This window comes from Athene cunicularia (genome assembly GCF_003259725.1).
Source record: "Athene cunicularia isolate RWA chromosome 15 unlocalized genomic scaffold, athCun1 chr15_part1, whole genome shotgun sequence".
Classification (NCBI taxonomy): Eukaryota; Metazoa; Chordata; class Aves; order Strigiformes; family Strigidae; genus Athene; species Athene cunicularia.
In genome coordinates this window covers 5,178,147-5,194,291 of record NW_020799121.1, presented here as the reverse complement: position 1 = coordinate 5,194,291, position 16,145 = coordinate 5,178,147, and the positions used below count along the sequence as shown (strand labels likewise).

General features: G+C 43.0%; 1 protein-coding gene across 1 annotated transcript in view; it reads right to left on the bottom strand.

Annotated features, from left to right (window-relative positions):
- UPB1 (beta-ureidopropionase 1) overlaps positions 1-15,603 on the bottom strand; it is a 33,251-nt gene extending 17,648 nt beyond the window's left edge. Inside the window, exons 1-2 of the mRNA XM_026859823.1 lie at positions 15,593-15,603; positions 9,857-10,049 (exon numbers count right to left, since the gene is read on the bottom strand). Coding sequence (XP_026715624.1) covers positions 9,857-9,967 — 111 coding nt within the window. The 5' untranslated portion in view covers positions 9,968-10,049; positions 15,593-15,603. The remainder of the gene's footprint in view (positions 1-9,856; positions 10,050-15,592) is intronic.
- Positions 15,604-16,145: the final 542 nt, after the last annotated feature.

Genomic DNA, 16,145 nt, shown 5'->3' with positions numbered 1-16,145 from the left:
ACCATCTTTCTCAAAATCAGATTATTCAATCTCAGATTAAATATTTGCTAATTCCATTCTCTAACAATATTCTTGACAGGAATCTGGCAGTATAGAAACATCGTGTTCCAGAGTTTGCCTCATCTATCCAGATCTTACACTTCAAAATATCTAATTTCTCCAAGGATTGAAACAAAAGATCTTTCTCCTACTACAAGGGGAGGGACATCTTCCTCTTCCCAGATTGCACCTAAAATTCATTCATTTTGGTATAGACTACTACCCGCTTTGATGAAGGATTAGAACACTATTTATAGTAGGTGCTTAAAGACCGGGCTTCCTGAACCCGTGGAAAACAAATGCGCCAGATTTTATTCTTTTGTTCTTTTAATAAACTGTCCGTGAGATTCTTCCCCTCCCCTCCTTTCCTGCTGGTTTACTTGCATTCTTATATGTTCAGTGTTTTTCTCTTCTGTCTTTGTTCCAGTTTATCAGCAATTTACACACAGTTGTTTCCCAGACTCCACGATTTCAACAGCAAAAATAACACTGACCTTTTGAGCCCATGAGCAATCTTGGTGGTGGTAATTTAGCAGAAAGTTACAGTAATGAACAAGAATGCTGCTCTTAAATGTTAGGTCATTAAATGTGTTTTATAAGTGTTTATTACTTCTTTAATGCACTTCCTGTGCACCAGGGAGATAGCCGTATTCCAAGGAAAAATTAAATTTCTAATTGGCAAAAATGGTCAATTTGTGACTCTCTTCTGGTTTAAAGATATGTTTCCAGGTGTGATTTAGTCAAAGCAAGCACAGGGAATATTTCTAGCTAGAAAGACAACAGCATTAACAACAGAAGGACTCTTCCAAAGGTACGTTAACTCTTTGAAAACTGTGAGCTGGGCTTTTCTTGTGGGAGGGAGGTGAGGAGGGAGGGGAAGGTGACTGAAAACTTACATTTCACTCCACAAACTTGGGGCTAGTTAGGGGCTGCTTTGGTTCCAGGCATGTCTGAGAGCAAACAAAATGTACTGTCAATAATAAACTTCCACAGTTTTCAGCCACTTCCCTTCAGCTGTCGCAGGGCCGGTCGGGTTGTGTGCCCGTGCGCTGGCGGCTAACCCTGAGATGCCCCAAAGGGTTAAAGAGCTTGAATTAGAGGTTCAGTCCTCTACAGCTCCCTGAAAGGAGGCTGCAGAGACCTGGGGATGAGTCTGTAACCAAGTAATATGCGATAGGACAAGAGGGAATGGCCTCAAGTTGCACCAGGGAAGGTTTAGACTAGATACTAGGAAGCATTCTTTACAGAAGGGGTTGTTAGACACTGGGAGGGGCTGCCCAGGGAGGTGGTGGAGTGCCCATCCCTGGAGGGGTTTAAGAGCAAGGTTGACCCAGCGCTGAGGGATCTGGTGAAGTTGGGATCTGTCAGTGTGAGGTTAATGGTTGGACTGGATGATCTTCAAGGGCTTTTCCAACCTGGACGATTCTGTGGTTCTGTGAAATGTGGCAGCTCATGGCTACCTGTCACTTCTGGACCAACTCCTCACCCTCATCTAAAAGCAGAACACCTTTAGGTGCTTTTTATAACAATACCCTTCACAAAAAGTCTTAGGAATAGGAGGTCATCAGATGGCAGTGGATATGTGTGTGCCCATTTTAGTTACAGTAAGACTGAACAGGAGCCAGTAATAAAAAATAATCTTGTCTTTAACATGGATTTGAGGCCAAATATAATTGGATATTCAACCCAAAACCAATGTTAATGTCAGATAAAGGACTGAACAAATTAAGACCTTAATCTGGAACCAAAAAAAAGGTCTAAATAAAGGATATTTCCATCTGCAGGTACCAAGTGGACACCCCGTTTAAACCAGTTATTCCCACTGAACTATTGTCTATGTCTTCTTCAAAACGCAGCTGAAATTCACAGCATGGCATCTGGTTTTGTCATTCAGATGAAGCATTAAGTCCAGGGATGGTACACTTGTCTAAATATATCACACGCAGTTTAAGCACTGCTTTATGTATCTTCTGGAGGATGTAACAACATTCAGCACTTAGCATTCGCAGTTGTTGGGTATTTTGAGTTAAATATTAAGCCTTTTATGCTAAATTAAAAAAAAGAATGTCCGTAAGAGAGTGTCTAATATTTAACTTTAAACAGAAAGTGTCCAGGGATAGTCTGGTTTCATCAAGGCATTTTGAGATATGTGATTCTTTTGCTCTAATCCACCCTTTTTAACCCAAAAACTTGCAGCGATACTCTGTATGCCAAGAGCACCAAGGCAGACATGCTGCTCTGCTGCTTTGTGAGGGGCAGGAACTCTTTGGAGTAGCTCCTAAAGAGTGGGGTAACTCTTTTAGACAGCAACTGGGGAAAATCCTTTAATCTTTGGGGGAATTTTCAAGATAACCTAAAAGCAAGAATGATAGTATGTTATAAAGCAAAAAATGGTGAATCCGAAGGAGAATCAAACTCCCCATTATTTGAAAGGAAGGAACTTTTTAATAGTCTGGATAGATAGTACAATGTGTAAGTGTTTGCCCTGTACCCATCAGTGTAGCATTTCCCTGTTCATGTCCAATGGCCTAAAAACCTGTTCTTAGGAATTATTTTTCTTTCCCAAACACATTTCTGAAGGGCAATGGTAAGCCGTGACTGATACTTAGATGGTATTTTTCATCTGATGATCCTAATTGCTTTAATGGCCAATTTTAAAGGTCCATATCAGTAACATCTCAGTCTGTTCATGGCTGGCAGATCTTTAAACACTGCAGAACGGGAGATCAATGTGAAAAACAGCTGACAATACAGGAGGGAAATTCAGAGACCATGTAAGTTCTTTTCTGTATCAGCATACCCAGGATGTCAACAGATAAAGCATTTCTGGAGGATTCGTAGAAACAAACAGAAGGGCCTGAGTTTCTCTGGGAACTGTGCAAGTTCTTTTCTGCCTGGACTGCAAATTAAAGGGAAAAACATCAGGTCTATTTTGTATCCAGCTCCTGAAGAAGGTCACATAACTGAACTTTTCTCTTCAAGCTTCTATTCTTAGTGTGAACTTTCACTGACTTCTCTATTGGTGCCTTGTTTGTTTGTAATTTAGTAAATTGTACTACATGTAGGAAATGGACTTCATAGCAATAAAATTGAAGCCCCTGAAAAGAATACTCACAAACAGTCGAGACCTGAAAAAACAGTACATTTCCTGTGCACCATATCAACCATCCTGCAACAACGCAGTGAGGTTCAGAGTGCGTGAATAGGAAATGACAAGCCTAGAATTACTAATAATGATGAAAGGAGATCAGGCTATTCCATAGGGACTACGCGTATATAAAGGTATAACTCTAGCCAACGCAATAAACCTTCAAAGCACAAAATGTTATGTTGAGCAGGAAAGTAACCTAATAAAGGAAGATGCCTTCCATATCCCAGACAAAGCATATTAGAGAGCTTGGGTTTAAGTCTAAATGTTCCACCTCAGTCATTCCAATTATCTGTTAAGTATGATGCTTGAATCCAGATCCCAGTTCTGGTTTTGACTTCTTCAAACCTCTGCTGTAAACTTCTTCCCAGTTCTGCATTACCTGGACCAAGTAATTATTTTGGGAAATAGCTGAACCTTTTGATATGAACCCAGGGTGTAATAACTGGCTTAGAGGAAAATAAGTATTTTAGGGAACAAAAGTTCTTCAAAATGAGGGAAAATTCCTACAAAACAGTTCTGAAGTGTGTGTGCTTTTCATCTCTATTGCCTACAGTCAGGGTGGTCCAGAAAGTCAGATATGGAAGTCAGGACCACACAGTGTAATCTGAACTGAAAGCAGTTCTTGTGTGCTTCTGTGTTGAAACCCTGTGTTGCACAGATACCATCTCAGAGCTAAAACTGGCATTTGATAATACTGGTCCACACACTCTGTGCTGCAAGACTGTTCCCAAGAGTTCCTGTAAAAGCCCACAATAGCACCCTGGCATTAGTCAGAAGCACCCTGGAGAATAAATTTAAGAGACTAATATCTAAAGTTCAGGCTAAAATTGGGAAAGACCCAAGAAAAGATTTAAACAAACAAACAAAGTCTTTCCACTGTAACCCAAGATAGGAGCAAAGGCTGAACAGCATCACGTATCAGAGCCAGTAGGCAGGACTGTAGAGGCAGCATTTTTGTCTTTCCTTCTTAACTTAGTGGTGTGTACATGCACTCCCTCTGAAACACCCAGCTTCTTACAAACCCTGCTCCTATCATGCGAATCATGTTTCCAGACACTTTCTTCTGTTGTTCCTCGAAATGGGTCACACAGAGTTCCCCAGAGCAGCTAAATAAATTCATAACTCATGTCCCTAATGCAATAACTGTCTCAGATCACCCACAGGGTCATGCTGCTTCTTATTAACACTTCTCAAGGGATTTAGGTGGACGTGGACCCAGGTGTGTCCTGCAAGGCCACATGATATTGATGCTCTGTCTAAGCTTGCTTTCTAGATGCTGCAACACCCTTTAAAATGACGTTCTACACTGTCCTTTTCCAGTAGCCACAAAATAAAGTACTGAATTGTACTGCAAAATAGATCACTGAAATAGATCTTTACATTGCTTCACCTCAAATACCAATTCCCTGGCTTCATAAGGAGATACAAAACAAGCATCTTGGAACACACCTGATTCAAAAAATTTTGAGTGTAATAGACAGGCAGTGAAGGGCAATTATCATAATAAAAGTTGTAAGAGAGGAGACAGGTCTAGAATATAGAGGGAAGATACTTAATACACAGCTAAAAGAAGGACAGTTGGTAAACTTCCTTTCTGTCCTGCTTTTGTTTATACATTGAGACAAATGAGCTTTAAGGGTGCTGGGATAAAGGAAAACCAACATTCTCTGTTTTAAAGTCACTCATTTGTACCATGACCTCTTGCTAATAACAACTTTGGTGGGTTTTTTTGGGGTTTGGGGCAGGGTTTTTTGCCCTTACACTGGTTACAGACAAAGCTCTTTTTCTAGTTCTACTTAAATACTTATGAGTATTCTTATCAGTTTTAGAAATGGGTCTGTACATAAACTTAAGCCAAGGAGAAGTTGAGGGTTTTGATACAGATGAAAAATTCGGTCTGCATTTAGATTCCCTGCCTTTTCTGTGGACTCTGCAAAAGCCACAGCTACAATCACCTGTAGAGTAGGAGAGGCAAATTATAAACCTCATACAGTTGGCTTTGTGTCATCTGCTTTTGGCTTCCTGCAGTTCTCAGTGCTGGGTGAAGGGAAGTGGCTGAAAACTGTGGAAGTTTATTATTGACAGTACATTTTGTTTGCTCTCAGACATGCCTGGAACCAAAGCAGCCCCTAACTAGCCCCAAGTTTGTGGAGTGAAATGTAAGTTTTCAGTCACCTTCCCCTCCCTCCTCACCTCCCTCCCACAAGAAAAGCCCAGCTCACAGTTTTCAAAGAGTTAACGTACCTTTGGAAGAGTCCTTCTGTTGTTAATGCTGTTGTCTTTCTAGCTAGAAATATTCCCTGTGCTTGCTTTGACTAAATCACACCTGGAAACATATCTTTAAACCAGAAGAGAGTCACAAATTGACCATTTTTGCCAATTAGAAATTTAATTTTTCCTTGGAATACGGCTATCTCCCTGGTGCACAGGAAGTGCATTAAAGAAGTAATAAACACTTATAAAACACATTTAATGACCTAACATTTAAGAGCAGCATTCTTGTTCATTACTGTAACTTTCTGCTAAATTACCACCACCAAGATTGCTCATGGGCTCAAAAGGTCAGTGTTATTTTTGCTGTTGAAATCGTGGAGTCTGGGAAACAACTGTGTGTAAATTGCTGATAAACTGGAACAAAGACAGAAGAGAAAAACACTGAACATATAAGAATGCAAGTAAACCAGCAGGAAAGGAGGGGAGGGGAAGAATCTCACGGACAGTTTATTAAAAGAACAAAAGAATAAAATCTGGCGCATTTGTTTTCCACGGGTTCAGGAAGCCCGGTCTTTAAGCACCTACTATAAATAGTGTTCTAATCCTTCATCAAAGCGGGTAGTAGTCTATACCAAAATGAATGAATTTTAGGTGCAATCTGGGAAGAGGAAGATGTCCCTCCCCTTGTAGTAGGAGAAAGATCTTTTGTTTCAATCCTTGGAGAAATTAGATATTTTGAAGTGTAAGATCTGGATAGATGAGGCAAACTCTGGAACACGATGTTTCTATACTGCCAGATTCCTGTCAAGAATATTGTTAGAGAATGGAATTAGCAAATATTTAATCTGAGATTGAATAATCTGATTTTGAGAAAGATGGTCTTGAATTTATCACATGGCTAACTTGAAAATCCTCAAGGAGTTCCCCTTGGAGTGGAAGCTCTGTGAATTCTATGAACTTTGAAAAAGCGTTTGATAGGGTTGATAAGGATATCTTATAGAAAGTAATGGGAATTTATCTGAGATTCTGAAAAGGACAATTTTCAGTCATTTAGCTCTCTATAAAGGATTTGAGTGTAAAGTAATCCCAAAAAGCTATCTCAGTGCCATCCAAGTTAAAACCAAATGCAAAATACAGAAGCCTTATATTGCCCTTAAAAAAAAAATTAAAAAAAAAAAAAAAAAATCACAAAAAAATTACTTCATGCAAAAAACAGTAAATTGTTTCAGGCGAGACTATTAGATGGCCCAAACTCCATTATTTTCTAGGTGAGACAGCTTTGGGTAACAGCTTGGCCAGCAACAAAGTAGCATTAAATGATTCAATAAACCACTGTGGCTCTCAGCTGTGTGGGTTTGGGTTTGAGGTTATTCAAAGCAACTCAGCAAGGGGGCTGTTTCTACAGCCTGCCCACTGAACGGAATGCCACATGGGTAACTTTTAAGATACGCACTGAATATTCTTCAGGCAGGTCAAAACCTGCACAGGGCAGTCAATGAAGAGCCACATTAATCTTTAGTTTCACACTTGCCAGCACGAAAGGAATACCAACATCTACTAACAGTCAACATCTTGCATTTCTGGGAAGGCATTCAAGCTGTGAACCAAGAAATTATAATAAGGTCTGTCTCTGTCACAAAGGATAAGATCCTTCCTACCACTAGGATTATTATGGAAAACCTGTTAGATCTCTACATACAGGCACCATCAAAACAGGACCTCCAGGGCCAATTGCATGGGCTGGCCCAAAGACATTCTCCATATTAAAATGCTTCCCTGTCAGTCTCTCTCACTACAGCTATTCAACTCACGGTTCCCACAGACCAGAAGTAACTAGGGCTGCAGTGTGACTTGAGTGGCAGGGAAGGGAAGAAAAAAGGGGGCATCTGTGGGATCACACTGCTGCAACATGATGTGAGAGCACAGTTTTGTGCTAAGAAGTGGAAAAGTGGGACTCAGCCCTTCAGTTGAATTTGCCCAATGAGCTGATGCATACCCCCAGACACTCAGGAGCACAGTCTTAAGATTTCAGGCATTCAGGGGGTTTATACACAGGAACTTATGTTGACACCCAGCCTGGAAACTTCTGCTTCAAAATATTTTGATCTGCTTTAGAATTTATTTTGAAGTAACATATTCTTATTCCAAAGTGAGAATATCCATACAAGATGCTAACCAGAAGTAATATTTCACTTGAACTGCAGACTCCACTGCAATCCAAATCAGTTGCCCAGTGTTAACAAGCCCTTTTTTCAGAGAAGTGGGAAGACGGCAAACCATGCCATCTTTTAAGGACAGCTCATGGAATGGACACTGTGAAGCCTCAATGGCACATTTGTGTAGTTGAAGGCCAATATCTGGCTGACAGCAACATGTGAAATTGGGCAGACGGTTGCAGCCGCACTTGGCAAACGAACAGTAGTAACCTAAGCATGACACTATAAATGATGGTTATTGAACTAGTGTCTTCTTGAAATGGCTAGATGCTGGCAAAAGGGCATGAGGAAGACAAAACAGAAGTTTAATTAACTTAACAGGAAAGCAAAAATATCCTAGATAAAAGGAAAAGAGCAATTTCTGAGCCAAGTATTTAAAGGGTTCTCAGACCTTCCCAGGCCAAAGAGTGTCTGTATGTAATGCTGACTTCCTTCCAGCTCTGTTTGTGCCAGAAATAACTCTTCAGTGGAGTATATCTCATTAGTGTACCTTTTACCAAAGCCATTCTTGAAAAAGAAAGGGAGACTTGCTGCTGACATGCTGCTGGCAAACGAGGAAGAAGGAAGCTGCGTTTATGAAGAGTGTAACATATTCTACTGTCCTTCTGCTTGAGCACATACGAATGCTTGCTGACTTGTAATGGCAGGAGCTAAAGACCTTTAAAGGAGAGAGAGTGCACATGTGTGCCAGGGCGAGTGGATCTGCGGTGACCAAGGGGACAATGGAGGACTGATTGGTTTCTTCAAGATCTTAGGTATCTTCAGCATCTTCAAATGCCTTGATAGCAGTTTACATTGCTGATACTCTTTCGTGTCATGTTGTTCCTAATCGCTGCAGCATGAACCTGGAGTCATCCATTGTGGTGGTCACAAGCATACTGATATCTGGCCAGCTGGGTTGTAAGCACAGAACAGACTTGCAAGTTGCCTGAAGACACAATAAGCAACTTTTGACTTGAGAGAGGTGCTAAAAGAATCATATTGCCTGTATCAGTGGTTCTCAGCCTGTGGTCTGCAGACTCCTGGGCGGCCACGATGTCATCACAGGGGGTCCACGAAGGCTGAAAGCAGGGGTGGGGAACATCCAGCCCAGAAACATTTGGTCTGGCCTGCAGCAAGCACTACACCTCCTTTGCCCACACCCCCCTCCCCGCACTGCATGCATATAGCCATTTCCTGAAACATTTCAAATTTGTTTTCCTTACGTTATTTGTGTCTACAGCCACCAGCTGGTCTGTGTCAAAGCCGATATGTTCAACATATTATTCCATTATCCTATTAGGTTGAATATGTCCTTCCTCCCATGAGAGCTGTTAAGATATCAGCCTTACAGAAAAGATATAGCTTTAGTCCCAGTGTCACCTCCTTTCTTCTTCTGAGTAACACACTATCCTTAGTGATCATATGGCTTATAGCTAACTTTTTAGCCTACCTTGATATTTTGTGTCCATACATGCAAGAAATAATACTTGGCCATTTAATATCCAGATCTGTCACTGAACAAGCCTCACAAATGTATTAAGTGTGTGTGTGTGTGTGTGTGTGTGTGTGTGTGTGTGTAGACTCTGAGGGCTTGAAAGAGACAGTGCCTGATGCTTTTTTTTTTTTTTCCAAATGACAACTTCCTATATTGTACTAAAGATCTCTATAATTTGAAATGATCACTTCTCCTCCATCAAGATACCAGTCATATTTCCAAAACTGCTCTCTTGATCTTGGAAAACATCTCCAATTCAGGTCAATGACATTTAAACTGAGGAAATGGTCACCTTTGGTTTTCCTCTGCAGGATCCTCATGCCCCTGGGAATGGGAGAGCAGAAATTCCTGGCTGGTTTCCATGACCCCAAGGACTGAACATTCCTTGCTTGAGGAGCCTTCCCAACCCCTGCAGCAACTACAACCAAGGCAGCTTGTGTCAACAAAGATTACTCAAAAGATGGCGTTTAAAGTTGGTCGGGGTAGAAGCAATGGGAGAAGAAAGAGAGGAAAGCACCAACAGGGATGGAGACAGCCAACAGACAAACAAATGAGCCTACAAAGACATGTAGGATCTCCTGGGAGAATACTTAAATTCACTAGAACAATATGAGTACTAGCTCTTGCTTTTCTCCAAGAAGCAACTCTGGGTGAGAAAGACCCTGAACAAGGGGTCCTTCTTTCTACACACCAGAAGGAAATGTTTTTGGAAACAATACGTAGCCCTCTTCATTTGCATGCCTGGAGATTTCCACTTACCTCATGCCCTACATTTTCACAGGATCTCAGAAATAACTGGTGAGGGAACAACCATCCCCAGAGCCATGTGAACAGGAGGGAAACATAACACACGCTCCCTGGACAGATCATCTGCAAGACACGGTCAACTCACAGATGTAAGAAAGAGGAGCACAGGGAATGAGTGACTGTGGCAGGGGTGTGTGATGGATAACTGGAGCATGCAGGGATAAAGAGCTGGGATAGCACATTATCCCATAAACTGCTAGCCCAGAGCCTCCTTACCAAATCAAATCTCTAACTGATCAAACAGGCTATTCATAGCACTCGGTGACAATAAAGGAGCTTTTTTTTTTCTTTATCAGTGGCAGCAAAAAAAAGGCACAACTTGGCAAAAGGCAACGCTACAAAACATCTTCCCCCCAACACACACACTACTTGATTCATCTCCAGAGCAAAAGGGAGCCTGCAAAAGCCTCATAGCCATGTTTTACTACCTGCTTATTCGCCTTTTACATCTTTTGTTCCACAATGGGAAGCAGTCACAAGCATGTCACTCACAAACATCCCAGGAGCTGAGTAAAATAAAATAATTTTTAAAAGCCTCCACCAAGCCAGCTGTGCCCTGGGAAGCCCCTCTAGCACAGCCTCCTTCTCTTGTGTTAATCAAAAAAATCAGTGAAGAGCACATATATGCTGTACCTACCCCTCCATCTTCCCCTCCTCACCCTGACTCAGCAGAGCATTATCAGGCACTTCAAACAGAGGTGAAGGTGTGCGAGTAGGGTCCACATGGCTCCTTCAGGAGGCACCAAAATTCCTGACTGTCCCAGGAGGACAGCGTTCATCTCTACTACTGCTGCATCCCCTCCAGCTATAGTTTTTTATGATCCTGTAACACAAGGGTCATATGTTCTCCCCAGAGAGGTGGGCAGTGGAAGGTGAAAATTAACAGATGTGCACCTAAACCATAGAAAGTTAATGAATGAACTGATGCTAGGACAGAATGGTAGAGGTTAATATCAGTAGTTCCCATGGAGAGTGGCTGGTGGATCACCATTTACAGATGATGGCAGAGGGGCTTTTAAAGATGTTCACGCCGAGGAGCAGTCACCGTGAGCAGCAGCAGTTCCCAACAGAGGAGAGCAGCAGTGGTATGTTATTGTGGGATGGGACAGTTGGGGGATGCCAGAGTGTCTCTTACATGTGCTGTGACTCAGACCATATTCAGCCTCTTTTCTAATACACAGGGGTGCCATTTTTCATTTCCTTCCTCACTGGATTGCTTTTGTCGCCATAAATCCAGATGTTCAGGCTTCAGGAGGGAAGAAGCAATTACACCAAAGGGCTGCTCAGCATTGCAAAACAACACCAAGTTAGGCTGTGGTCCTGAGGAATTGCAACACTTAAGAGATTCCCTTGGACATTGCATTCAGTGTACAAAAACGTGATACGCTAACTATCACATCTGCTGGTCCATGCTTCTCTGTTCATGTTATGTGCTTGATTTCATGTTAACTATTACAGGTCTTCAAAGCTTTCTTCTAACACAGCGTAATTTTCCACTGTAGGCAAGTCCTCTTTAGAAACCACCTCCAAACTGCCTGGGAAGCTTTGTGTACACAAAGCTGTAGTTTTTGGTGAGGAAGTTCTCCCCAGATTCCTCACTTCTTACAGGTACAAAGAACCATTCTCTAGTCATGCTGAATCACAAGATCTTGAATTATCAGTCCTAGAAGAATGCTTATTTACAACACAGTCATTTAGCAGAATGATGGAATAAAAAGGTGAGAGAAGCAGCAGCATAAAAATACCCTCTGACTGACCACAGTTAGTGCCTGGACCCTGAAGGCACAGATTACTGGACAGAGACTGGAAGCAGCAATAAGAGTTGCCTGCAAGCAAATGGTATTCATGACGATTGTGCAATTTAACCCAGCTATCATGAAGATGGATGGATGTAGCATGCACATGTATTGCTGCCTGCACCAAACAATGGCTAAAGCTGGGCAGAGGGAAAGATGACATAGTGCAATTTGCAAATAATTAGTATGCCTGTGGCCTTTCTTCACCTTTCCATCTCCTTATGCATTAGACAAAATATTCCTGTCCCAGGCAATAACCCTTCCCAGTTCAAACCTCCACATCCCACGCTTTCCTCCTGCCTCTGATTTTAGCTTCCTTCACCCATGTATGCTTGACCTACTTGTATGTTCTCACTTCCATACACTCAAACAAAACTAAAATGACTACCATTTTGTCCCTCAGTTGCCTGTTTAAAATTCACAGCTTCCATATGGTCTGGATGAGCTCAGACACATGGTCCAACTGGTGCTTGCTTTTTCTGTTATTCCTTTGTCTTCTTTCTATGTCTAATTTTTTTACATTGTATTCTTTTTTAGCTTGTTCAATGTGTACAGCCGCTAGCAAAGCAAGGGCCAAACTTAACAGCAAAAGAAGTATTTAAGACCATTTCCCTTCTTAAATGCAGAGAGCTCAATTTAACCCACAGAAAAAATCTCTTTGATGGTTCAGCATCAACCAGACACAGGAAGCACCGAGGCAGCTATTCTTGAGCCTTTACAGAGAACTGGAACACAGTGTTTTCCATTCATGCTATGGACTGTTCTGCCACATCACCTCACTGTCTGATCCTTGACAAACAGAGGGAAGCATTGAAAGCCACCTAATACCCAGCCTCTTAGGATGACTTACCTTGTTTAACAATGAGCCCCTTGGGTTTATTGAGCTTCCACGTCTTGTACATGCTGGGACATGTTAACAGTTTAACTGAGGTGAAGAAAAATAGCACTTTTATGTGTTGCCAGGCCAGTGAACAGCCAGAGTGAGAACATCTTGTTGCTCCTGACCAGAGCTGCTCACCCTTCAGGGGCACCTAACTGAAGTACCATAACAAAGGATCGATTATGTTACAGCTGAGAAACACACTAATGTCTTCCTGAGCACAGTTCCAGAATGTTGTCTGCATAGAGAGAGAGCTGAGGGGAAGACCCTCCAAAAGAAAAAGAAAGCCTCATAAACATGAAGTGAGAGGCCATACTGACCCGTTCAAGGCCAAGAGAAGAGTTTCCAGCCAGCTTGCTGCAAGCACTCTGGCAAGGCACTGTCCAGTTCAACCAGCCAGAATGTTTCCAGGCTACACCAGAACAAATAAGGACCTGGGTTAATAACCTTAATAAGGCCAACTTTCAGAGTAATTTAGAGGCACTTTTGCTTTTATGTTGCTTAACTGCTTTTAAAAATGCTTTGTGCCCTCTTCCCACCAGACTTCTTAGTACCTCCCTAAGGGCCTTAGACCTAATGCTGAGTCAAATAGTGTCACCCTAGGGAGGAGTATCTTGGTGAAGACAGTTGAGTCTCCATCACTGTCTCATTTAAGAGTGGGAAAACTTGCCTGAAGTAAATGACCAGAGAACTCAACAGAACAACCTGCTTTACAGACCTGAGCTTTCTACCCAAAACTGGACAGGGTTTTATTCCCTCTGGCCTCCCACAGGATGACACAGCACAGGTGTTACCTAATCAGGTTGGACCTCTTGCATGAGTGTCCCCCAGTCTAGTCCATCCTCTGCTGAACACCAAAACTGCAATGTCTGTCCCTTCTCAATGGTATATTACACTGGGTCCAAACCCAAATTCATGTGCACACACAGGCTGCGACCGAAGCCCGCAGAGATACTCACAGGGTGCTCTGAGATGCACTGTGCCCTGCATATTAACAGCAATAATTGTATTTTATATGGGTCCTTTGCAGAGTCATCTATAGGCTGGACAGCTTCCAACATCATCTCCACCCTGGCAAAATACTTAATCTGAGTGGGGACCGAACTAGTTGGGAATCTGAAAGCTCACAGACAGCAGAGGGAGCTCTCACTGCTCCCTGTCCTCCAGCTCAAGCATTCTGTCCGAATTAACCAAAAATAAAATTGACCCTCAGTGGTCATCAGGAAAAACGGAGGTACATCTATACACACACTGCACTTGCAGTACAAATGCTGCTGAATTATTACACCAAGTTAGATGCCCAAATCTGGGGCTTAAGAAGGTCTGTGTTTTGCCTGACGTACATACAGCCTGGCCATTAACAGCCTGCACAAAGCACATCAGGCACAAAACACAGCAGTCAAAACACCCATTTAGTCCAGATTCTGGTTTATATCTAGAGTTCCACTGGGGATGTGGAGATGGAAGCGAGGTCTGGACTGGTCTGCTGGAGCTACCAGTTTTGCTTTCACCTTTCCTGCTGTGCTGCTGGAAACCCCCATGAAGGCTCCCACCCACCCTTGCACTGGGACAGCCTCCAAGTGTTGAACATGGGGGCAACACTCAGCTCCCCCATGATGTGTGAGACCCCTTAAGACAGTCTCTAGAGACCAGACGGTCATTTTGTGAGCTGAAGCATGTCAAGTTAGCTGAAGCATTTCTGTAAAGACCAAATGTTAAGGAGCTAAAGAAAGAAACAGTCAGAGGTGAAATGTCAAGCTTATGCTATTGAAATGCAAGGCAGATGCTTCCTAGTCTGTTTACTGGCACATTACCGGTGGTTTCTTGTCTGCAGTTGACAACACAGGGTTTCTGTGAGGAAAAATCCAAGTCCCCAGGCTTCAGAAATTACCTTTTCCTCACCATGTGCTTCCCAAGTTAAAGGAACATCAATTGCCTCTACTCTGCAACTCCAACTTGCTCAGAAAACAAGCTCTTTAAACAGCCCTTTTCTGCTCCCCAGCAAGTAGAAGGAAATGCTGTAAGTGGAAAGGCTTGGTGCTGCCCCTATTTCCTGATTCCCAACACCAGACAAGAGCACAGGGGTCTGTGATCAAGGAGAATTTCCCAAAGAGAAAGTGTCATAGAAGGAGGGAGGCTGGAGGCCTTCCACTTGAACAGCAGTGCTGTCTCCTCCATTGGCTGAAACGAACTGCATATGTAAAGGAAAATTGCATATACTGAAGATTTAAGTTGTGGTAGCACCTGGAAATCTAGGATGAAGCCATCATCTGAGCACTCACTCAGGGTAACTTTTAGGAACAAGGATCTACTGAGACCAGCATGTGCCAATGGGATGGACACAGCCGTGCCAGTGAGCAGCTGGAAGGGAACACGGAGAGGGCAGCTGGTGGGAGTCCTGGGACACGGGGCAGGTGCTGGGGCTGCTGCAGCATGGGGAACCTGTTGGCAAGGGACAAAAAGTGCTTTAAATCCAGTGGCTAAGCAGATCTGTTAGGATGTGATTCTTAGGTGAAAGGTAAGAAAGAGGAGGGCAGGAAGGCAAAGGTTACAAAGCTTTTGCTCCCCTAAGAATGAATATAAAAATGCAGAAGTAGGTAGGCATGGAGTGGAAAGCAGATCTGCCAAGACAGCAGATGCAGGCAGAGCACAGAGAGGGTCGAGGCCCAGGACTGTAGGTACTGTGCTGTGATTCCAGCAGGATCCTTAGGAGCAAGCAGCCCAGGCTCTTCCCCACCTCTCACCCTGGGCCCCTCTACCATATCAGTAGCAATATCCCAGGTTCATGGCATAAGTGCCTACAAACTGTAAAGAATTTCTGTGTCAAAGACTCATCTGGTACAAAGAAAAAGGCAGTGTCTGAGTCAAAACCTGAGACTACCTCGGCAGCACTTGAGAAGGGCAAAACACAAAAGGGAATGTGGACTCAACTGAAAGAGCAGTCACCTCCACAGCTCTCATCTGCAGCCTCTTGGAAATTTCTTACTAAAAGGTCCCTGCTTGCCTGCATACCTCCTCTTCACCCAACTGCTCAGTCTCTGACCTGGATTCTCCCATGGTGGTAATCTTTTCTCCCTCTTCCCTTCTCTCTCCTATATAGCTCCCTCAACGAAAGAGCAGGGAATCTGCTAGTATATCCTGGGATGTCAGCGCAGAGAGATGACCAGCCTCAGTGCCTCTCCCTCACACACCACAGCATGTGGCTTTTCAGGAAGCAGAACATCAGGCAGAGGGGAAGAAAATAGCAAAGAAACAAAAAGCAAAAATGAAAAAGCAGAACAGATGCACAAGATGAGATGGAAAAAATACCCCCAAAAAGTAAGGAGGAGAGGAGCACTGCAGCCACCTTCAAAACACAGCACAGGTAGAAGCTGGGGAGACAGGGAGTGTAAACAGACACAACACACTTGGCATTTACAGGAACAAAAGGGTTTTCTTCTATACCTCCCATGATCTCTGCCAGCAGTCCTGCCCTGTTCCCCCCACCCACCCATGCAAATACACCTTCAATTACCTTACCTCAGGAACATTCACCACAGGAAGATGCCCTGAGTGTATCAAATTA